Source organism: Ictidomys tridecemlineatus, chromosome 1 (assembly GCF_052094955.1).
Source record: "Ictidomys tridecemlineatus isolate mIctTri1 chromosome 1, mIctTri1.hap1, whole genome shotgun sequence".
Classification (NCBI taxonomy): Eukaryota; Metazoa; Chordata; class Mammalia; order Rodentia; family Sciuridae; genus Ictidomys; species Ictidomys tridecemlineatus.
This window is the reverse complement of record NC_135477.1, coordinates 6,474,485-6,496,600: the sequence shown is the minus strand read 5'-3', so window position 1 is coordinate 6,496,600 and position 22,116 is coordinate 6,474,485. Positions and strand designations below refer to the sequence as shown.

At 38.7% G+C, this 22,116-nt stretch overlaps 2 protein-coding genes and 1 non-coding gene across 10 annotated transcripts in view; 1 reads left to right on the top strand and 2 right to left on the bottom strand.

Moving 5' to 3' along the window:
- Zranb1 (zinc finger RANBP2-type containing 1) overlaps nucleotides 1-16,182 on the top strand; it is a 51,669-nt gene extending 35,487 nt beyond the window's left edge. For all 4 annotated transcript variants that reach the window (XM_078024549.1, XM_078024560.1, XM_078024562.1 and 1 more), the window contains 8 exons: nucleotides 1,193-1,380; nucleotides 4,016-4,169; nucleotides 5,990-6,061; nucleotides 6,440-6,638; nucleotides 10,918-11,038; nucleotides 12,256-12,385; nucleotides 12,577-12,806; nucleotides 13,715-16,182. In XM_078024549.1, the coding sequence (XP_077880675.1) occupies nucleotides 1,193-1,380; nucleotides 4,016-4,169; nucleotides 5,990-6,061; nucleotides 6,440-6,638; nucleotides 10,918-11,038; nucleotides 12,256-12,385; nucleotides 12,577-12,806; nucleotides 13,715-13,933 (1,313 nt within the window). In that variant the 3' untranslated portion in view covers nucleotides 13,934-16,182. The remainder of the gene's footprint in view (nucleotides 1-1,192; nucleotides 1,381-4,015; nucleotides 4,170-5,989; nucleotides 6,062-6,439; nucleotides 6,639-10,917; nucleotides 11,039-12,255; nucleotides 12,386-12,576; nucleotides 12,807-13,714) is intronic.
- On the bottom strand, nucleotides 522-628 carry LOC120886058 (U6 spliceosomal RNA). Its single transcript, XR_005728831.1, has one exon. It is a non-coding gene; the product is annotated as a U6 spliceosomal RNA (small nuclear RNA).
- Nucleotides 16,183-17,033: 851 nt separating the features above from the next.
- Ctbp2 (C-terminal binding protein 2) overlaps nucleotides 17,034-22,116 on the bottom strand; it is a 130,572-nt gene continuing 125,489 nt past the window's right edge. For all 5 annotated transcript variants that reach the window (XM_078024523.1, XM_078024534.1, XM_078024528.1 and 2 more), the window contains 5 exons: nucleotides 21,506-21,720; nucleotides 21,001-21,131; nucleotides 20,400-20,527; nucleotides 19,934-20,051; nucleotides 17,034-18,411 (listed from right to left, as the gene is read on the bottom strand). In XM_078024523.1, the coding sequence (XP_077880649.1) occupies nucleotides 18,231-18,411; nucleotides 19,934-20,051; nucleotides 20,400-20,527; nucleotides 21,001-21,131; nucleotides 21,506-21,720 (773 nt within the window). In that variant the 3' untranslated portion in view covers nucleotides 17,034-18,230. The remainder of the gene's footprint in view (nucleotides 18,412-19,933; nucleotides 20,052-20,399; nucleotides 20,528-21,000; nucleotides 21,132-21,505; nucleotides 21,721-22,116) is intronic.

Genomic DNA, 22,116 nt, shown 5'->3' with positions numbered 1-22,116 from the left:
TTTGGTGCAACCTGTAAGGAATATCTATTTACCTTAATTCCTAATGCAAAATGCTTTTTAAAAAGCATACTATTTTCAGCTAGTATTATCATTCTACTCACCAAATTTAACATTTATTTTTCCTGCTGTAAGTTAGGAAACAAAATTGTTTGGTTTTATAATCTTGGGTTTGGGGTCCTCCCCTCTTATTTTTAGTAAATTGCAAGGTAATGTAGACGTTTCTTTTTAATGGATTGATTTTTATTGTCAATATAGTTATTACTTAACATTTTTGTGTTAAGATTAATAAAATGATTCATTGGGAATTTTGAAGTTCTCTGTGGATTTGGAAAAAGTGATACTTGTTTCATTATCTTGTCCCTAACTTGTTTGTAATGTTTTAACATACCTTATCAAAAATCATCTGGTTTAAGTTTTACTTTAATAACAATTATCAATTTGAAATAGGTGTATAGATGTCTTGGCTCATATATATATAATTGGGATGTTTTCCCACTCTCACTCATTCAGGCTGCTTTTAGAAAAATATGGAACGGTTCACAGTTTTGCATGTCATCCTTGCACAGGGGCCATGCTAATCTTCTTTGTGTCATTCCAATTTTAGTATATGTACTGCTGAAACAAGCATTATGAGATTTTGAAATTAAAATTTTTGCTAACTTCCACATAACAGTGAAAATGGTTCCAGTCACTAAGTTGTTTCACAATTAAGAGCAGTATAGAAAACTCCGTACTCCCTCCCCCCTTTGGATTTTGCTTTAAGAATGTAGTGTAAGGGGGCAGCAGCAGCCCAAGATCCACTGGAAGCACCTCATTACCTCCTTGGTTTCTACAGTTAGGATGAATGCAGGCCCAGAACAGGGGCTCAGTATGGTCTGTGAAGTCTGGTGTCTCACATTAGGTTACTGATTTTTCATCCATTTACTGTATCCTAACATTTCCTTTAAACTTTACCAGAGCATGGAGCCAGCACTGATGATGGTAAGGTAAGTGCTAACTAGGTAGTTCTGGCAAGAAATATTTAAAGGGAGGGAAATGCTAATTTCTCTTATATTCTTCAGGACAATAAGTGATACCCCAGGATCCAGGAAGCACAGAGAAATGTTTATAGAGTTTGGAGTGAATGCTACAGGTTTTTGCTTTTTGACGAAAAATAGGATTAAATGCTTTTCTATCTTGATGCTTGTTTTAGGAGTCGTAGAAGGTGATTTAGCTGCCATAGAAGCATACAAATCATCAGGAGGAGATATTGCACGCCAGCTTACTGCAGATGAAGTACGCTTACTGAATCGCCCTTCTGCCTTTGATGTTGGCTACACCCTGGTACACTTAGCCATACGTTTCCAGAGGCAGGATATGCTAGCAATATTGCTTACAGAGGTAAGTGTGGCATTTTGGCTAAATATTCTTTTTAAAAATATACATACATACATACATACACACATTTATTTATTTATATGTGGTGCTGTGGCTTGAACATAGTGCCTCCCAAGTGCTAGGCAAGTGCTCTGTCACTCTTCACATATGCTAGGAAAGCTCTGTACTGTTGAGCTACAACCCCATCCCTAAATGTTCTTTTATATTAATTGTGGTGTTAATTTTTATTTTTGATATAATGTTTCTCCAAACATTTCTTATGTTTTAGCTATTTTTCTCCCTCTTTAAAAAAAATCACATTAAACTCTTAAGAGTTGATTTCAACAGTATAAATTTCAAGGGTATATTCTTTTTTCTCCTCCCCTTGAAATGAAGTGTGGTTATGATGCTTGGGTTGGCCTTGATCTTGTGGGTTCAAGTAATCCTCTGTCAGCCTCCCAGGTACCTTGCCTTGCAGGTGCACAACATTTCACCCAGCAGTGTGTGCTTTTAAAGCATGATATTTTGCAAGAATATTTGAATCATGGTATTTGATGGATGTGTGTGTTACAAGTTCAAGTTATTGGGACAGGAACATAGTTTTCAAAATACCAAACCAAATTTGTGATTAATAAGAATGCATTTTATTTTAGGCAAGGAGTTAGTGAAAATGAATAATTTAAATGTAATTAAAACAAAATTTCCATTTAAGTTCTTGGACCCTCAGTGAAGAACTTTTAGCTTAAGGTCTCATAAAGTTGAAGAGAGGTGAAAAGATGAGAGGCAGCTTCATATCCTGCTTGAGGATGATGGTGAAGGGGAATGCTTGGACGCCATTCTTCTTGAAATGTCTGAGCATTTGGTGTTATGTCCAGGTTATTTTTGGAAAAGTCTTTCTGGTTTTTGAAAGAGTGAGGGATAGCCTCTTGGAAAAAGCTATTTTTGAATTTACTTTTGGTATTCATTTTAGCAGTGTTGAAATGAGAGTTGTAGTCTGAAAATGTTTGATGTTTGGTTTCTTGTGTGTGTGTGTGTGTGTGTGTGTGTGTGTACACACACATATGTATATTTAATTTTGGTACTCGTATTAAACCCTGGGGTGCTTAACCTCTGAGACATATTCCCAGCCCTTTGTAATATTTAAAGTCAGTCTTGCTGAGTTGCTTACGGCCTCATTAAGTCGCTGAGGCTGGCATTGGACTTGCAGGCCTCCCGCCTCAGTCTCCTGAACCACTGGTATTACTGGTGTGTGCCACCATGCTTTTCTGGTTTCCCATATTTTGAGTGTTTTTTGACTGTTGGATTTATGGAGTTAAGATGTGGGAATTTTCATAGTTACTGATAACTAGCCAGCATAGTCTAGTGTACTTGCATTTTCTTGGTTACTGGTAATCCTGGACAATACATTCTGATAGGACTGAATTTTCATGTAGGAGCTTTCAAAATAGTTATGAATAGTTATGCAGGTGTTGGAAACTCTGTTACTTACAAATGAAGTTAAACTCTCTACATGTAAACATAGATGACATCATCAGTAAAACTTCTTGGAGTGGTTTGCCACAAGATTTGCTGCTCTAGACTCTACTTGTAACTGGAAGGCTGCTGTTAGGTAGGTGATGTTACACGTTGCTGTCACTGAAAACTGAGCTGACTGGCTCACTCAAGGATGGCACCAGACTCTTCTACTCACTAACAGACACCTTTGATTTAAAAATTTTTGATATGTATGTTTTTTGAACTCTACATACCAAATACAACTGAAACCTAAGGTGAAATCTTTGCAACATTTGTTGCTATTTAGAATTTTTTTTTTTTTTTTTTTTTGCTACTGGGGATTGAACCCAGGTGGGCTTAACCACTGAGCCACATCCCCTGCTCTTTTTTATTTTTTATTTAGAGATAGGGTCTTGCTAAGTTGTTTAGGGCCTCACCAAGTTTCTGAGGCTGGCTTTGGTCTTGGCCTCCAGAGCCACTGGGATTATAGTGGCTTCTGCCACTGGGCCTGATGGCTATTGAACATTTTAAAAGGGGAAGAAAGTTCTAGCCACCTGAGCCTTGTATTTCCTTGCTTTAGAGGCCTTTGTAGTAGTACTCACTGCAACAATGTGCACAGCTCCTCTGCCAGATTTAAACTTAGATTACAATGCTTTTTAAAAAAATTCTGTGGTAACACATGGGGAGAAGGAAGAGTTTCAAGGCCAGTGTGGAAATAATGCTTTAAATGTTGTTTTCTTTATTCCAAGTCAGGGTTCTTAAAATACATGGAAGAAGAGCATTTGCAATTCCTTATTTTTACAAATGTTTTTAATGATGGCTAGTCCATCTAGGTTTTCTGTTCTCCTCCCCTCTCCTATGATGCACCTTTATAAACAATAGTCTTTTGTATATATTTAAAAATGTGCATCTTTGAGTCTTGGGATAAATATGAAGAGTAGAATTACTGAATCAGTAACACACTTGTATTGCTGTTTTTCTGGAAAGATGTACTGATATGTATTTCTACTGGTAAGAAAGTAATACCAACACAATATAAGATTAAAAAAACAAACATAGCTTTGAATTATTGGGACATTTTGCTAATTTCTTTTAAATGCTGTATTATGTTCTTTCACTTATGATAAATGAGATACAGAGGAAAGTTTGTTTTGTTGTATTTAAGGTGTCTCAACAAGCAGCAAAATGTATTCCAGCAATGGTGTGTCCTGAACTGACAGAACAAATCCGGAGGGAAGTCGCTGCCTCTCTTCATCAGAGAAAGGGGGATTTTGCTTGCTATTTCCTAACTGACCTTGTAACATTTACATTGCCAGCAGGTAATTCCAAAATTTAATGTGAAAAGAAATTTTCATTTTATTATAATTCTGTTTTTATAGATGGATCAAAAAATGTATTTTTTTTAAAAGAAAGCAAATAATATATGTGCACCTTAAATGACTTTACCGTCCTGTTTATGCTGAAAGTCGTACAAGAGCTGCGTAGAAACAGATGCTTTCATTATCATTATTATTTGAAAGATCAGAAGTAACTGATCTTTGTGGGTTTTGGATTGTTATTTTTTTTCCCCAAGTACTGGGCACTCTACCCCAGCTCCTTTTTTAGTTTGGGTCTTGATAAATTGCCCAAACTAAGATCCTCTTGCCTCAGCCTCCTGTGTCACTGGGATTATAGGCAAGCACCACTGTACCCAGTATTGTGTCTGTGTCTGTGTGTGTGTGTGTGTGTGTGTGTGTGTGTGTTTTGCCCATTTATTTCCCTCTTTGGTTTTATCTTACAAAGTTCTCTTTTTTTGGTCTATTTTAATTTTCCCTTTTCATATTCATCTGTTATTTTGAAATTGGATAGTGATTGGTTATCTTGTGTAAGCAGAAGGATTAGAACACAGGACTTTTATGGAAAAGAGGTCATTTTTGGATTAAAGGTGCTGGCACTCTTGAGATGGCATTGCTTTTCACTAATTACACTGATTTCTATTATATTTGTGAAACAAATTTTTATTTTTCAATAATTGGCTGTTGAGAAAAATCTTCTAGGATGTCTTGTTAGTGGCATTGAATAAATATACCAAAACTCAAAGGCTTGTAAAATAAAAGCTTTCATATGGGATCTGAGTATTTTCAACTTTCATACTCAGATATAAACAGGGACATTTATAAATGGTAGGTGATAAAAACTGAGCCTTCTAAAATTTGGACAAATATCATTTGAAGTGCACACACACTAAGCTAATCCTATTATGATCAGATTTTTATTTTGAATTTAAAATGCTTTTTTGGGGGGAGGGGTACTGCGGATTGAACTCAAGGTGCTTTGTTACTGAACTACATTCTCAGATTTTAAATTTCTTTTTATTTTGAGATAGAATTTTGGTAAGTTGTTCAGGGTCTTGCTAAATTGTTGTGTCTGCCCGCAAACTTGTGTCCCCCCGCCTCTGCTTCCCAAATCTCTGGAATTATAGTTATGTGCCACTCCACTTGGCTGACTTGAAAATGCCTTTAAAAAATATTAAGGATAATTTTTCTTATGGGTACAAGTAACCTGAATAGAGCATAGAGAATTTGAGGAAGATGACAAAAAGGCTATGTGCCAGAATCATGCTTCATTTACTTTTTAAAAAGATTCAATTTGGAAGTAATATTTTGAACAGAAGTTTCCAGTGTGAGGAGAAGAAAACAACTAAAAGTTGCTTTGTAATTATTGGTGCAAATGTTGTTGCAGTTTATTTATTTGTTTTGTTTAGTGTTGTGTGCTTAACCACTGAGTCACATCCCCAGCCCTTTTTTATTTTTTATATTGAGATGGGGTCTCACTAGGTTGCTCATAGCCTCACTAAGTTGCTGAGGCTGGCTTCAAATTTGAGATCCTCCTGCCTTAGCCTCGCTACTTGCTGGGATTATATGTGTGCAGCACCATATAATGTTATTTATATTAAGTATATTAAGAAGTTTTGGTAATGAAATACAAAAAGGAAATAATATACCTATTTTACCTTTCACATGTTACATGTGTTCATTAATAAAAAAAAATCTGTTGACTTTCAATGGAGAGGAAGTTAGAGGACATGACTATTAGAGGCTACCATAGTTTATCGAATTATGAAATACAAGAATGTTTTCAGTCTGATTTTCCTTTGTAGATATTGAAGACTTACCCCCAACAGTTCAAGAAAAATTATTTGATGAGGTGCTTGATAGAGATGTTCAAAAAGGTAAGCATATAATTAATGAATATAATTTATCTTTTATCTGATAAATTAAATTTTGATTTGCTTTGTTAGGGTATGGAGTAGTTTGATGTATTTTTGTTTTAGATTAGAGATGTAAGATCCTTAAAATTTCTACTTTACAGTATAAATGTATTTCTGTATTCAACATTTTTTAGAAAATAAAATTATAAGGAAGTTTGAAGTTGAATAAACTATTCCAGAGCCATGTTTTAACTACTAAAAATCTATTTCAGTTGATCAAATTATTTAGGTATTTATTAATAAATTACCTTTTTACATGTAAAAGATGGATTCTTCACCCTACTGAATATTTTGTAACCACATAGGCACGAAAATGAATATGTTATTTAAATTCCTCAGAGTTAGAAGAAGAATCTCCAATTATAAACTGGTCCTTGGAGTTGGCTACACGTTTGGATAGTCGACTGTATGCCCTTTGGAATCGAACTGCAGGGGACTGCTTACTTGACTCAGTACTACAAGCTACCTGGGGTATTTATGACAAGGACTCGGTGCTTCGGAAAGCCCTGCATGACAGCCTGCATGACTGTTCACATTGGTGAGCTGGCATCCTTCCCTGTTCCACCTGGACTGGATTTGCTAGATCATTTCCTTGTAGTAGTGGGGTACTTTTCTGCTCAGTTTTATTTTCTGAGAAACTAAAGAACAAAACTTTTGGGTTTTGGAAATGAAGACTGGTTGAATACCCCAGTACCCCAGTAGTTTTATACCTTTTATCAGAGGTTTAAAATAGAAACAGATGAAGCTTTAAACTGGAAACAATATTCATTTCCATAAAATAGAAACAATGTATTTAAACATTTCTAATATAACATTGTTAGTTTTATAGACTTAAATACTGATAGGGCTGGGCATAGTTTCGCTCACCTATATTTCCAGTGACTCAGGAGGCTGAGGCAGAAGAATTGCAAGACTGAAACCAGCCTGAGCAATTTAGTAACTTAGTAAGACAATATCTCAAAAAAGGACTGAGGATGTAGCTCAGTGATAAAGTGCCCCTGGAGTTCAGTCTTCAATACCCCCCCCTCCAAAAAAAAGATACCACCTTTGCTCATAATTTTGAGTACTTACTGGTATCATATTATCTTCAACTTTAAGAGAATTATGTTATATATAATTATATATTATAAGCTATTTTTTCTTCCTGAGGAAGAGACTTGTAAAATCCCATTTTTGCAAATTTTCAAATCCACAGAAAAGTTTAAAAGATAAAAATCCATATGATATACCTAATGTCTCTTTTATTTGATTGACCAATTGTTAATATTTTGGCACACGTGCTTCATCTGTTTAAGTGCTACCCTGTACTGATTTTTTTTGACATCAAAATTTTACTCTTCATTATTTCAATGTGCACCTTTTCAGAACAAGAATATTCTCCTGCAACATTATGAAACCTAAGAAAATCAACATTGATTTAGTTGTCTAGCATATAGTCCACTGTCAAATTTCTCTATAGTTGTCTCAAAATGTCCTTTATATTTTAACCTAGGATCTAGTCAGTCAAGTCTTGTTATTCTTGAAGTATAAATTCACTCGTGTTATCAAGCACAAGAGATAATTTTGTGATTTTCCTACCCTAAGTATTTTCTTGGTTCTGTGAATATATTATCTCACTTAGCTATTGTTTCATAGGTAATAAAATTGAGATTCAAAGAACCTAAATTTAATTACTCATTGGTAAGCATAGAAACCATTTAAAAACTCTTACTATTTTTCTTAACATCAGTATGAAAATTGCTTTTTCTTATTGATTGCTTAGGAGTAATGCTAATGGTCCTACTTCAGGCTATGTTACTATCCTTGAATTTTTTTGGTGTTTTTTTCAGCATTTACTAGTTGTGCATTTTGTTATATTTTAGGGTTTACATGAAGTCTAGAATATAAAGAGAACAGGGATTCCCCCCCCCCCCCCCATTATAGAAGATCTAGTACCTGGAATAGCTTGACACTTAGTGCTTGTTAAAAAAAAGTAATTATATGTTCTTGTATTTGAGAACTAAATTTGAAGATCAAAGCATAATGCAATAGAGTAAAAGTTTGTGATTGCCTGAAAAAAAACAAAATAGCTCCCTGACTGGCAAGCCTATATGTAAACCTTGACTAGATATATAATATGCTAAAAAAGAATTTGTCACTCAGGCAGATGGTTTAGTCCTTTAGTCTTTGTCCAGGAAAGAGGGCTTTGTGCCTTTCAGGAGAGGTGGGTGCTATATGGATAGATATGGTAGTATGGGCAAGACCATTCCTATGATGAGGGGGATTCATCAGGTTAGGTAAGCCTGATGCCATTAAATGTTCAGTTTTCCTAGCCTGTCTTTGTCAGATTGCATCTTTATCAAGCAGTAGTCTGGTGATTATTTGGCCTGCCTTTGAGAGGATGAGAATGGTGTAATTCCCATGATGGCAGTTATTGGCTCTGTGGTTTTACAGATCTGCCTTATGGGTTTGGTTAATGCGACTGCCCTATAAGGTTGATTTGTGTTATTCCTTGGTATTGATGAAGTCTAGTTTCCTAGCTGGAACAGCAGATCTGGACTGTGATCAGTCTACAACTTTGCAAATGCCCTTTTAAAAAAGCCTTGTAATTTTTTTTCTCTGATGGTAACACCATGATCTTCTTGTAAGGTTGAAAGTCCTTGTAAATTTCAGCAGATGTTATTTTTTTCCTAATTGTTTTTTTCTTTCTTTCTTTTCTTTGGGATTCCAGGGATTGAACTCAGGTGCACTCAACTGCTGAGCCACATCCCTAACCCTATTTTGTATTTTATTTAGAGACAGGGTCTCACTGAGTTACTTAGTGCCTTGCTTTTGCTGAGGCTGGCTTTAAACTCTTGATCCTCCTGCCTCAGCCTCCCAAGCTGCTGGGATTAGAGGTTTGTGCCACCATATCTGGCTCCTAATTGGTTTTTGTTGTTGTTTTGAGGTTAGTAATAATAACTTTGGGCCAACTCAGAGCTGGCAGTCAGTGATTTCTGGATTGGAGTTGCTGTCAGTATTTGTATTAGGACTGGTATTCTTAGGTGTTTCTGAGTCATTTGAAGTTGTCAGTGTAGCACAGAGATAGGCAGAAATTGAGTACTGTAATCTGAATGAGAAACAAGGCTGTTTGCTTACAGCCACCAGGAAGTGTTGGAGCAGAACTTTCACTAAGTTGTCCTCACTCTAAAAGGATGCTTCAGGAGTTGGGATCCAGAACTGTTATATGGACAGGATTCCCAAAACCAAGTGTGCCTTGGGACCACATTCTCGGGTGCCTGCCTTGAGATGTCTTTGCCTAGTGTTTCAGAGTTCAGGAATAGAATGTTGTATAGAGTGCAGTAATCACAGGATCATGCTTATGTTATTTGAAGGGTAGAGTTGGGGGTGAAGATTATCTAACAAAGAGAAAAGGGGTTCATTGACAATTCTGTTTACTGAGCTCAGCACTTCAGGGAGGTAGAATGAGACAGGGTGAGAAGTCTAGGAGGAGGCAACCCATTGTATATGGGCGCTTCTTAAGCCACTGTTTGCCTAGGTGCCCTTTTTATCTGTGAAGTTCTGTTGGATATCCATGATTTGAGCTGACTTGAGTTCTCAAGACTTAATGTACAACATTGTAGTTGCCTTTCACTGACATGTCAGTACAGTTTCTCAGAGGAATGTTTGGGGGTAATTAATATAAATAAAAGTTTAGTACAAGTCTTTTAGAATATTTGGTAGAATTATCTTCAGCTTGGAGTTGTGACATTTTTCAGGTTAAACTGCCAGAAATGCTGGTTGGAAGTAGACAAATAAATAATGCATGTAACTGTGCTCTTTCCAAATACTTGTAGTTAGTACCTGTGGTATCATGTGGATAGATACAGTTGCATGAAAATATTAAAAGTAAGACTAAAATGTCTTTAAAAAATTTTTAAGGAGCTGGGGATGTGGCTCACTAGTAGAGTGCTTAAAGTGTGCAAGTTTCTGGGTTTAATTTCTACCACTCCAAAAAACAATGACCTAAGCTTGAAAATCGGTTTAGAATTCAAACAGTGCATTAAAGATGAAAATGTTTTAAACACATTTTTTGCTATGTATCTTTATTTTATTCATTTTTTTAATGTGGTGCTGAGAATTGAACCCAGTGCCTCACACATGCTAGTAAGCACTACCACTGAGCCACAACCCCAGCCCTGAACATACTTAAATGTCTATTTCACTTTAGAGGTTTTGACCAACTTATTTTGTAAGACTAAACCAACATTTTGAGCATAATTGTTTCTGGTGTTTGTTAATTTTATACTTGATAAAAAGAAAAAGCATACTTTTTTTTTATTAGTAGTAATATAGTCTGCCAGTGACCCACTAATTGACTAGGTTGAGGTATTTAAAAGGCTAGATAGTATAAAGAAGGAATTGTTTTTTAGTTTTGTTGATTTTTTTTTTAATTAGGTGATTATCAGATTTGATTTTATAGAAAGAAATCTCATGGCACTGAGCTTGATATTTTTATAAATATGGGATATTTTCTGTTTATAAAAGTAGTGATATAACAATGGACAAATGTGACTTCTTTGTGTATAGGCTCAGATGATGTTGATTGTCTTTTTTTAACTTGTAAACTGGTAATAGAAAATTGAAAGTAATTGTTCTCTTCACTAGTGTTTGGTGAAAATTTGGTTGGTGGCAGATCAAATTTTGGCTGAAGATGTCTGCTAACAGAATGGGAGCATTTTTAATTTGAAAATGATATTGCAAATAATGTAAAATTGGTCTATGAATTGCCTTAAGATTACATTAAAGAAATATTTAAAGGTAGAGTTTATAGAAGGTTTCTTGTTTTAACTGTGTAGGTTTTACACACGCTGGAAAGATTGGGAATCCTGGTATTCTCAGAGCTTTGGTTTACATTTTTCCTTAAGAGAAGAACAGTGGCAAGAAGACTGGGCATTTATCCTCTCTCTTGCTAGTCAGGTAAGCAAGGCTTATCTATGAGAAAGGTAACCCATGTAGTCAAAGTTCCTGATTTGCTTGGGCAAACCATATTGGGATAATGTGGTACAAGGAAAGGTGCTTGACTTGGCACCAGTCAACTTGGGTTTTAGGCGTGACTGCTGTTAAATACATGATCATAGGAAGTCCCCACTGCAGAATTTTGAGTAACAGATGTTATATCAAGTCAAAACGAAAAGTTGTGCAGTGATCTCGAGCACCCTGGTCTTGAGGTTGCTTTCCATATGCCTATTTTACTTACCTATAGGTTAAGTGAGACCTTACCAGGATCCCTTAATCAATGACAGGTGCTTACATGGTGGAGCTAGCTGTCAGGCCCTGAGGAAGAAGTGTACATTCTTCAGAATGCTCCCCAGTGGTGAGGCTGTACCCAGGAGATAGATATAGGCAAAGGAAAAGGTGCAGTCTGGCTTATTCTGAATTAATTGCCACTGGCAGGACTGACTTCTAATTGATGCAGGAGTGAACTTTTCCTGATAATTTTGCTTGCACATTCTTTAATAGATGAGATTGGTTGGTTCAGTGTGGTGGGTCCGTAGCCTGACACACTTATTAAACTCTTGGTTTCATGCTAATTTTATTTTTATTTTGTTAGGTATATTCAGCATAATAAACCACAAAGTTAAGATACACGCATAATAGTTCATTCGAAAGTTGAGAGAGTAGTAGTACCGATTCTCTTTGGGCCATTTGAGGGCTCACAGTGACCAATTAACATCTAACATGTAAATTGGCCATGTGTTGTCAGCATCACTAACTCTGGAAGATAAACCTATTGGATATGACAATTTGAGTTAGGTGTTACTTCCATTTAATGATTTATGTCATAAAGCTCACTGTTTTCTTGTTGTAAGTTAGTACTTTCACAGTTAATCAGGATGTGATCACAGGAAGCTCCCTTGCTGTTTGAGTCTGTTTCCCAAGATTGAAGGAGTTGTGAGCCTGGATAGTAAAGGGACTTCTTAAAATGTGTATCCTCATTTATTAGGTTTGTGAGTGAGTAGTGAATAATACCTATATTTATTAAGGTTTTTTTTGCTTTGACTTGCCAATATTGTTTTTCTTAAAAATGGACTGAAAGTCATACTGTGAAGATAGTGTTGCTTTTTATATATCACTTTTCCAGGATTGGTAATGTTTTAAAGAAAAAATGCCTTTTTGTTTGTTGTTCTGTACAGCCTGGAGCAAGTTTGGAACAGACACACATTTTTGTCCTTGCCCATATTCTTAGACGACCAATTATAGTTTATGGAGTAAAATATTATAAGAGTTTCCGGGGAGAAACTTTAGGATATACTCGGTTTCAAGGTAAGCCATTATTCTAGAGCATTTCAGAAGTTTTTTTTTTTTTTTCAACTATGATGATGTAATTTGCACCATATCCTTAAGCAGTCATTTATGGGGGAGGTGGTCAGAGTGACTCTTGGCTACCAGCAATAACAGTGGCCATGGGAAATGAGAGGTATTCACCCTTGTGATTTTCTTTTGCCTTTTCCCAGGAGTCTATCTGCCTTTGTTGTGGGAACAGAGTTTTTGTTGGAAAAGTCCTATTGCTCTGGGGTACACAAGGGGCCACTTCTCTGCTTTGGTTGCCATGGAAAACGATGGCTATGGCAACCGAGGTGCTGGTGCTAACTTGAACACCGATGATGATGTCACCATCACGTTTTTGCCTCTGGTTGACAGTGAAAGAAAGCTACTCCATGTGCATTTTCTCTCTGCACAGGAGGTAAGCAGCATGTTTCTTCTGTTAACACAAGTAGTAAGCTTTGTAGCAGAATCCAGTCTCTGGTGCCTTTCAGGTGTGGTTTTATCTGTACTGCCAGATACATTTCTGATGATTGCAGCTTTCTGTAAATACTAGTTGGTCAGACGTTGAAATTATCATTTCAAAACTCCTTTGTGGGAGCATAGCGAGGAATTTGAAAAAGCAAGACTGAGGGATTTGTGAGTTAATAGGGTCATGGGTGAAGTGAGTCTTCCAGTTTGGAGGAATAGAATTCTAAGAATCGCAGGGCCAGTTACATTAAGGGGAAGAAGGTAAGGAGGAAAGAGAGGATAGGCGGCAAGGTGAGGTGATAAGGGTGAGATGGGAAGCCAGCAGCCAGTGTGCCCAGAAGAGGAACACTGATTAGCCAAGGCTAGATGCCTGGGGCACAGTGCTTTATGGCATAAAACAAGCACATGTAGATTGAGCAGGGGAGGTGGTGAGAAAGTACAAAAGAACACTCTCTCAGAAAACTCTTCTTGTAAAATTATTGGTCTTTTATTCAGTGAACTAGTAATGATCATAGAATGTTCATAATCACAACATTGAAGGGAAAAAATTAAATACAAGAAAGACCACAGTGTGTAATTTAAGCCTGTTCATTAATTTACTAAGTAAACTTACCTTGTTAGGTGTTTGAAGCTGTGACTTTTTTGGTGATTTGTTTGCCTTTTGCTATCCTGTGTTTTTCCCTCTGGCCTTTTCTGATTATTTCCCCATGACATATGTTAAATTTAATTAAGACTTAGTTTTATGAGGTTGAAAACATGTTAAAATTTGTTGCTTTGGCCTAATTGTCTTACCAGCTGTAGGTTGCTGTCAAATCTCTGATGTTATATTTTCCCCTTTTCTTCACATTCCTCTAAAAGCTAGGTAATGAGGAACAGCAAGAAAAACTGCTCAGGGAGTGGCTGGACTGCTGTGTGACTGAAGGGGGAGTTCTGGTAGCTATGCAGAAAAGCTCTCGCCGGCGGAATCACCCCCTGGTCACACAGATGGTAGAAAAATGGCTTGACCGATACCGGCAGATCCGGCCTTGTACATCCCTATCTGATGGAGAGGAAGATGAAGATGATGAAGATGAATGAAGAAAAACTTATGGAGCAGAAGACCAAGGCATCAGAATCTGTGATGACCCCCAAGTTAGCTTGGTGCTCCAAGCAGAGTATAGCATGAAATGAACCAAATCTGGCAGGATCTGCTCAGAAGTATTTTTCTGATCCACACCCAGTGGAGATAATTAATGCATCTGCTGCATGAGGAGACAAGAGAACTGGTTGAACTACAGTTTGTATAAAACAAAAAAACTAATTTTATTAAGACAGAACTTTTTTTCTTTCAAATTGTAAATCTGTCTATAAATGTAATGCATGTGGTTGTGTAAGAAATTGTGTAATAGGAAAAGTTGTACCAGCATCTTCATATTGAGAAAACTTTTTTCCAGCATGGGCACTTACAAAAAAGCACATGGCAGACCACTCTTATTCCTTTGAGATGTTTTCTTCATTAGAACCTGGCATTCTATTTTCACCTTAAAAGATCCATTTTACATTTAGTCTGAGATCTGAAAACTTTGTACAAATTGTCCACAGCAAAACATAAAAATAAATAAGCTTATATTTTATTAATTTAGTTCCTGTTGTGCCCAATAAAATCAAACCTTTTTAGGAACAAACTACAAGAAAAGCTAATAATATTTGAGTGAACTTCATAGCTTCCTTGGAGAGTTTTTAGTTTCAAATTTGTCATTTTTAGGTTTTATGATTTGCCTTGAGCATTTAGATACTTGTGGACTTGTCTGGAAGAATGCCCTGAAGTGAATGTTCTTGCCCCAGACTCTGGGCAGCAGTTGGGAAGGGAAGGGAGCAGGCTCACTTCTCACTGAGTAGATCGTGTCAAATTTGTTCCCTTCAGCTCCATCCACATTGTTCTACTCCTAAATTGCCATGCAGAGAACCTTTGGATTTTTCCCATCTCCTGTTATCACCTTTGCTCTAAGCAAATGCTGTTAGGAGGCCGTGCCTTTGCTTAGACTGATTGGGAATACCATTCAGTGCAGAATAAAGATTTTAAAAAATGCAATAAGGTGGTAAGTGCATTGTATGAATTCCAAGAACTCTTGCATGTTGGTTAATTGTGGCCATTCTTATTATTTAATAAGTTAAATTACTGTGTAGAAAAACTTTCTATGAAAAGTATTATTTGACCACTTCAGGTATACATTCAGTACTGGGTAAAAATTTCTGATCTCAGGAACACCAGACTTAGTTACAAACTATTGATATGGCAAGGAATTTGCAAAGAAGCAAATAACATAGTCACATGTTTTAACTTTTCAGGCTGTGAAAACCTTTTAATATTTGCTTCCTGTTTAGATGGTATTGAAATGTGCACATCTTCAAATTTGATGCTGGAATACTAAAAACAGAAAAATACCCATGACCTGTCATGTCTTTGGTTCTTTCTCCTCTCCAAACACTCAGTAAAGTGTTCCCAGGATGATGGGATCATTTTTGCTGCATGCTAAAACCTGCAAGGAAGAGTTTTATGTTTGCAGTATGATTCCATATCAATGAATTTTGGTATATTACAATAAGGTGAATGTACTGTTCCAAGTGGTTATTGTCTTACAAATTGACTGTGGTTTCCCTTTTCCTTTGTAATAGCCAAGTTTTTAGAAGCAGGGGCCATCATTCTGAGTGCTTAGAATAGCATCTGTAGTTAACTGTTGTTCATGGATAAGGAGGATTCTTCAGGGGTCACAGATCCTTTTCTAGTCGTTTGGCCACCTCACTTGGGAAGGCAGAGTGCCTAAGAGAGGCATTAGGAAAGCATCTGGTCTCTGGGGTCTGCATTGCACTCATTGTTGAGCTGCTAGGTGTCCTTTCCCCAGAGTTCCCTCTTTATTTATTTATGATTAGTTTGATGGGTACAACATTCTTCCCTGTGGGAAAGCATTATATCTGGTTCCATTTTCTAGTTTTCAGACAGGAAAAGGGGCTTTAAGTGGTTTTCACAACAGACTGGCTGGCTGTTAAAGGCCAAATTTTTTGGTAAATCAATGCTATGTTAAGCTCTTGAACTATTCAACAGCCATAATTATCCTGAGACAGAGTGGCAAAGATTATATATGGCTGGGTAACAGACATAAATGTCTTTAGGTTGACTGTGAATAATAATGCCTGAATTGTGTGGACTTAACTTCATGGTTTTTTTTCTAGGGTAAAATCAGTATGGTGTCTTCTATTCTTGTTGTTCTTCTTTGGATTCAGTTATATAATAATTTCCAAAGAACTGTCTGAGCAACTGAAATCTAATTAAACAAAACCCAGGCACACCACGGATTCACCTGCCTTTTTCTATTTGACTCGTAGTCTCATCCCATCCCATTCTGAACATGTGAAGGTAAAATAACTTGTGCACAAATGGTTGGGGTCTTTTTGTGCATTTCAACATCTGTTTGGTAAGTGATTATAAAGACAGTTATTTGGCCTATTGTTTTGGGAAGCTGTCTCCCATGGGAGTTTAAGGTAGTTTCACAGAGTAGGGATGGGGTTGCCACCTACCTGAGTGATAAGAGAAGGCCAGGGAGGGTGATGCCTTACCACAGGATGTTTTGGGTTGACACTTTATGGTAGAGCGCTTACCTAGCATTCGTGAGGCCCTGCGTTTGAGCAGAGCACAGCAAAAACCAGAAAAGAAGGATAAGAAAAAGCTCAGAGGGAGTTTGACCTTGGAATTGTGGGTCTTCATTTTACTAATATAAAAGGCTTAATGTTGTTTAAAAAGAAAGATTCCTTAAATGAACGATATGGTTCTCAGAGTAATACTTCTTTGTAAATCGGTTCTTATGTCATTGGCATGCGTGAGCCAGTTCTATTTTTGGGTTGATTAAGACCAAATTTCTTCAACAGCTTTTTTCTGGAATTGACTTTGTTCCAGTGCAGTGTTGCATCTTGAAGGGTTAGATGATTTAACAGTGATGGGCTTGTGTGAGGTCTTGCTCTATTGGGTAAATGCTGTAGCACATGAGGTAATTGTCAGCATTTGAATCTGGTAATGGAATAGGTAGGCAGAACCTTGGAGTAACAAAGAGTTGGGAATTGGCGAACAATGCAGTTACCTCTAAACATCTCAAGTAGAGAACTTTTACATTGGTGAGATGTACTTGAATTTCAGAGCTTAGCAGAAATTTTAATTACTTTTTATTGAAAACTGCACTGAACGCTAAATGTCCACCTTTTACAATAAACAAGTACAGTAACGGTAACTCACACTAAAACAAAACATACTTCTGATAGCCATTTTTCCTTTTGGGACAGGTTAAAGTTTTTCTTTTGTCACAAAAACAGGAATGTACCTATACAAAGGCTCAAAATAGGCCATCTTTTTAAACAAAAAGGCAATGATTCACAAAAGACTATGAATAGAACATGTAACTAGTTGATACAAATCTAATAGGATTTGTTAAAATCAGTCACATCTAATAACACATCTGAAGTGTTCTTGTATAAAATATCACGTGAAGAAAAGAATTTATCAATGTCTAAAAAAGTGGGTTTGTTCATAGACAATCTGACAAGTTACCATAAAAAGTGTTTCCTGAGACATAAGGAAATGCAACATTATTCTTGAACCCTTAGCAGTTCAAGACTTTCCACTCAATAAAATAGCTGAGGATCTGAAACTGAGAAAATATATTTGAGTACAAACAGCTTGTGAAACTTAATACTTTCTTTTTTCTTTTTTTTTTTTTTTTCTTTTTTGCATCATCAGAGGGTACAACTGAACTTACAACCAACTTGCCTGCTCAGTATGCAGTTCAGCTGTGAGGGAGACACTTCTGTACAGGAGCCTGTACTGTCTTCAATCCTATGCGTGCAGGTGTCTAACACAGGCAAACAGTTTTTTCCCCATTTTGTAGCAATTTTGTCTTCCTATTAGCAAAAAGAGGTAACAAGCCCCTGTAGACCAAAGGGACTAGAGTCATAAGATGGGGATTTCCTCTTAATATTTTTTTATTTTGATGTTTGGAACTCTTGATGCAACATTCTAGAGCAAGGTGCTCAGGACCTGCTGTGCCCAAGGAACTGATAAAGGAAAAAGCTCTATTTATTCTTTGTGATTTGATGCACAGATGGAAAACTTAACACACAATAACAGAAGTTGGTCGTTAATAAATCACGTCCTATTCTTTCAGCGCTTCCGGAAGCAGACGACATCTTCAGTTTTCTAGCTCTTGTAGCTTTTAACACTGCAACACCAACGATGCATATGTCCAGGGTCAGTTAAAAAGACTGTCAAATTCCTTCTCTTTTAGTTCATCCATTTTCACTGTCTCTTGGTCCCAAGTTTATCTGAATGATTACCTTTCAGCATTCTCTGCTATTGCTCGTTGGGGTGCTCTCGATTGTCCCCATGTTTTGTAGGCTGGTTGGGAGAGGGAGCTTGGGAAGGGTGTGCCACCGTGGGGAGGTTGTGAGTCACCGGGATGCCTCCAGGGATGATCCCTTCCATGGCTGCAGGAAGTCCTCCCGGAGCCACGCCTACTATGCCCGGCGGATACCTAAGGAGCACATGGAAAAGGGGCCTTGTGAGTGAGCAGAGTGCCTAAAAAGCTCTTGGCCCTTCAGGTATTACAGGAAATTTGTTGTCCTTTACCCCTAGGGGTGGATTGGGGGGAATAATCACAACATTAAAGTATGGGTAAATACCTATCCATGTTGTGATACCTATCCATGCTCTGAATTTTCTGGCTGACTTAGGAAAGTGTTCACTAGTTGGATTGATTTATTGGAAAAATCAAGTGTGGCTGTTAATATTGACTGAGTGTTTCTTTTCCCAAGCCTTCTGTTCAAATTCTAATCCCCAAGGTGGTGGTACTAGGATTTAGAACCTTGGGAAGACTTTTCATGATAAGGGAGCAGCTCCCTTATGTGGACATGGAGAGAAGCTGGTAACTCTCACCAGAACCCAAGCTTGCTGGCACCTTGTCCTGACAGCCTCCAAAACTGAGAAATTTGTGGTTTGGAAGCCACTGGTCATTTTATTAGTGGCGCATACTCTCAAGTTGCTGCTCTTGTGAACTGGGACAACAGCAGCAAACTGGTAACCTGCTGTTAGCTCAACTCCTGCCATTTTATGCATGCCAAGATATGGGCTCACGTTACATTGCAGGCAGGACACACAGTTCTTAGGCACAAGGTGACAATATATTTAAAGGGGATAAATAGGTGCTTCAGAATGAGTGTCCCACTCACCAAGCTGTCAGACCCTGTAGCAAGGCCCTGGTTGCCACAGTTAAACTGCTAAGGAAACCCTAGGGTCTCCAGGGCCTTGATTGATTGTTGGGTTCTTTGGCAGCTCTTGACCTTTAGAGCACATGTCATGTTCAGAGCCTTTGAGGGTGAGCCACCAACAGGAGTGAATTTGATTCTGGTTCAGAGATGGGCAAAAGTGGTGATGTGACACTTCAAAGTGCTTATGAGGCAGAGTGGAGGCAGAGCCATGTGACCTGGAAGTAGCTACAGCAGCAATGTCTGGAGAGACTTTCAGAGAGGAGGGGCTCCTGACTGTTATTGAGTAAAGGCCTGGGAGGCTCTAAGAGAATTTTTGGCCATAATGCAAGTGCTGCCAAGGGTGGGAGGTCCCAGGTTAGAGCAAGGCTGCAGCTCTTCCTGTGTTCTTTCATTTTGCTGAAACCCAGCAGTAATTAGGGTGGGGAAGGGGACAGAAGACAGGACATTACTGCTCTCTTCTGCCCACCCCCAGTAGTCACACATTCTTTTGCAAGAATAAACAGGTCTTTCCCCTTGACAGTTCGTTCTTCTAGAAACAGATTTTACAGTGGCTGCAGGAGAAGGAGAGATTCCTGGCATGGGGGTCATACCAGTTTGAGTGACTGTTTCTTTCAAGTTGTGTTTATTCTATGGGATTTAGCATCAAAAGTGAGGATAATGTACACAATTCCCAATAAAAGGCTGATTCTTTATTACCAAAATCACTGCAAGTTTGGGCTTTTCTTGCCTCCTTTTGTCCCCAAGGGCACAATGCTAGTAGTTCAAGACAAATTCAGTTTCTCTTCTCACCTGTATGTGGCACCATTGAGCTCAGGATGAATTGCTTGCTGGTCTATTACTGACCAAGGAGCTGATGTGACAAAGAATTCCTTGTTGACACAGTTTCTTAAGCTTTCTGGGATGCGACCTAGAGAAAAGAGGGTTAAAATTAATCATTCATGTGCAAAGAGTGCAGTCACAGTGAGTTCAATATTACTTGGAGGCTTATGGTGCAGAGAGCCTTCAGCTGGATGAACCTCCCGCCCATCTCTGGGGGTCGCCCTCTGCAGTTTGTAACAAGTACAGTGGCTGAGGCTAGAGGGAAGGGATTTCCTCTGAAATTTACTTCAGAATTTGAGCCCAATTCACACACAATTCAATTTATTGACTATAAAAACTCATTCTTTAGCCACCTGTAGCCCTTGGGGAGCTAAGCTGTGTGGCTCTCCTTTCCACCAGCTGGGCTGCAGCTGGCTTGGAAGTACAGAGGGCTCACCTGTGATTGCTCGGCGGATCTCTGTGGCAGCTGCCTCTCTCATCTCAAGTGATGCTTGTTCACTATACCAGGCCGTGTGGGGGGTACAGATGAGATTTGGTGCATCTTTCAAAGGACCCTGAGCAAAGCTAGACAAATGCAAAGGCACTCAGTAAATGGGAAAAGTTAAGACCTGGTGACCGTACTACTTGTCAGCTGGGAAGTCGGGGCCACATGGACCAGCTGGGGGACTCTGACTCTGAGTGGGTGTGTTAGAACAGGAGGATCAGACAGAAAAAGAAAGGCCAATTCTATTCAGGGTTGCCTTCCTCTAACCAGAAGGAATATGTCTGCAGAGAAGTGACTGCTGTCTACAGCTCCAAACCACCATATTGTGTTCGACTCTCCCTTCTCTGATGACCTTTGGGGGATCTTTTGGCTCTTTCACAAGCAAACAAGAACATCGCAGTCTTCAGAAGAAAGACCATAATCTTCATCTGCAGAATGTCCCACCAAAAAAATTTTGCCTAGTAAAGTGCCTCAGATTTAAAGTATAGAGGGTCAGTTCTGGGTCCTGCACACTCCTGGCAGGACATTGGAGTCAGGCTGGACACACACCCACCTAAAGGGCTCCGATTCATGCACATCAAGGGCTGCCCCTCGTATCCTGCCCTCCTTAAGGGCCTGCGCCAAGGCCTTCTCGTCCACCAGGCCACCGCGGGCTGCATTAACAAGGAATGCCCCTTGCCTCATCTGTGGGAGCAAAGAGAAGCTAGTTACGTACTGCTGCTGCTGCTGCTGCTGCAGGTTCTAGAATCGGGGTTTAATAAGAGCTGCAGTTAAAGGATGGGAATGGGAGGTCTTGGTGATAGATGAGGGCCAGGGGTCAGTTTCTGTTGATACTGACAGGAGGTTGGATGTGTGGTTACTCACCTGCCTGAAGAGTGGTGGGGGACCAGCTGGGCCCTGGGCTAGCTCTGGGCCACCCCATGTTCCCACCACCCCAAGCATGGATTTGTCCCAGGGACTCTTTGTGGGTTCACCAGTATGTCCAACAATCATTTCCCATTCCCTCTTTGCCCAAGGCAGAAGTGTCCAGGGTCTGAGGATGTCTGTTTTGAAATTACCTGCTTTATAGTAAAGTCATTGATGAGGTGGTGGTTATGTTCATTGAGATTGCAGTGCAAGGAGACACAGTCGCTCTGATACAGCAAGTCCTGTAGGGTGTAGACCCTCTGCACGCCCAGGGACCGCTCGATCCCATCCTGCAAGTAGGGGTCATAAAATATGACGCTGAATCCAAAGGCCTTGGCTCGAACAGCAACCGCCTGCCCCGTGCGACCTGTGCAGAGATAGAAGGTCCAGGTGAGTGAGATCTCCTGGGGGTACTGTGTGCTGCCCTGTGCTGCCCAACCTGCTGCTCATTACTTCTTAAGCCTGAGGCCACCAAACTTTCTAGCAGCTGATGACAAGAGGACTACACCCAAGACACAGTGGTATCTGAGCCAGCATTATGCCCCAGAGGCCAATGGGGTCAAAGTGGGGATGGGTGTCCTTGGTCAAGTCCATAGTGCTTGTTGCTTATATTTGCAGGAATTTTCTAAAGGACATTTTCAAATCTCTACCCAATTAAATGTTCACCCATCACTAAAGGTCTTCTATTTCTGTTTACCTCTCCACTTATTGGCACAGCAGGCTTCTCATTATCATCATTACTTTATTGCTCTCAATATCTTTC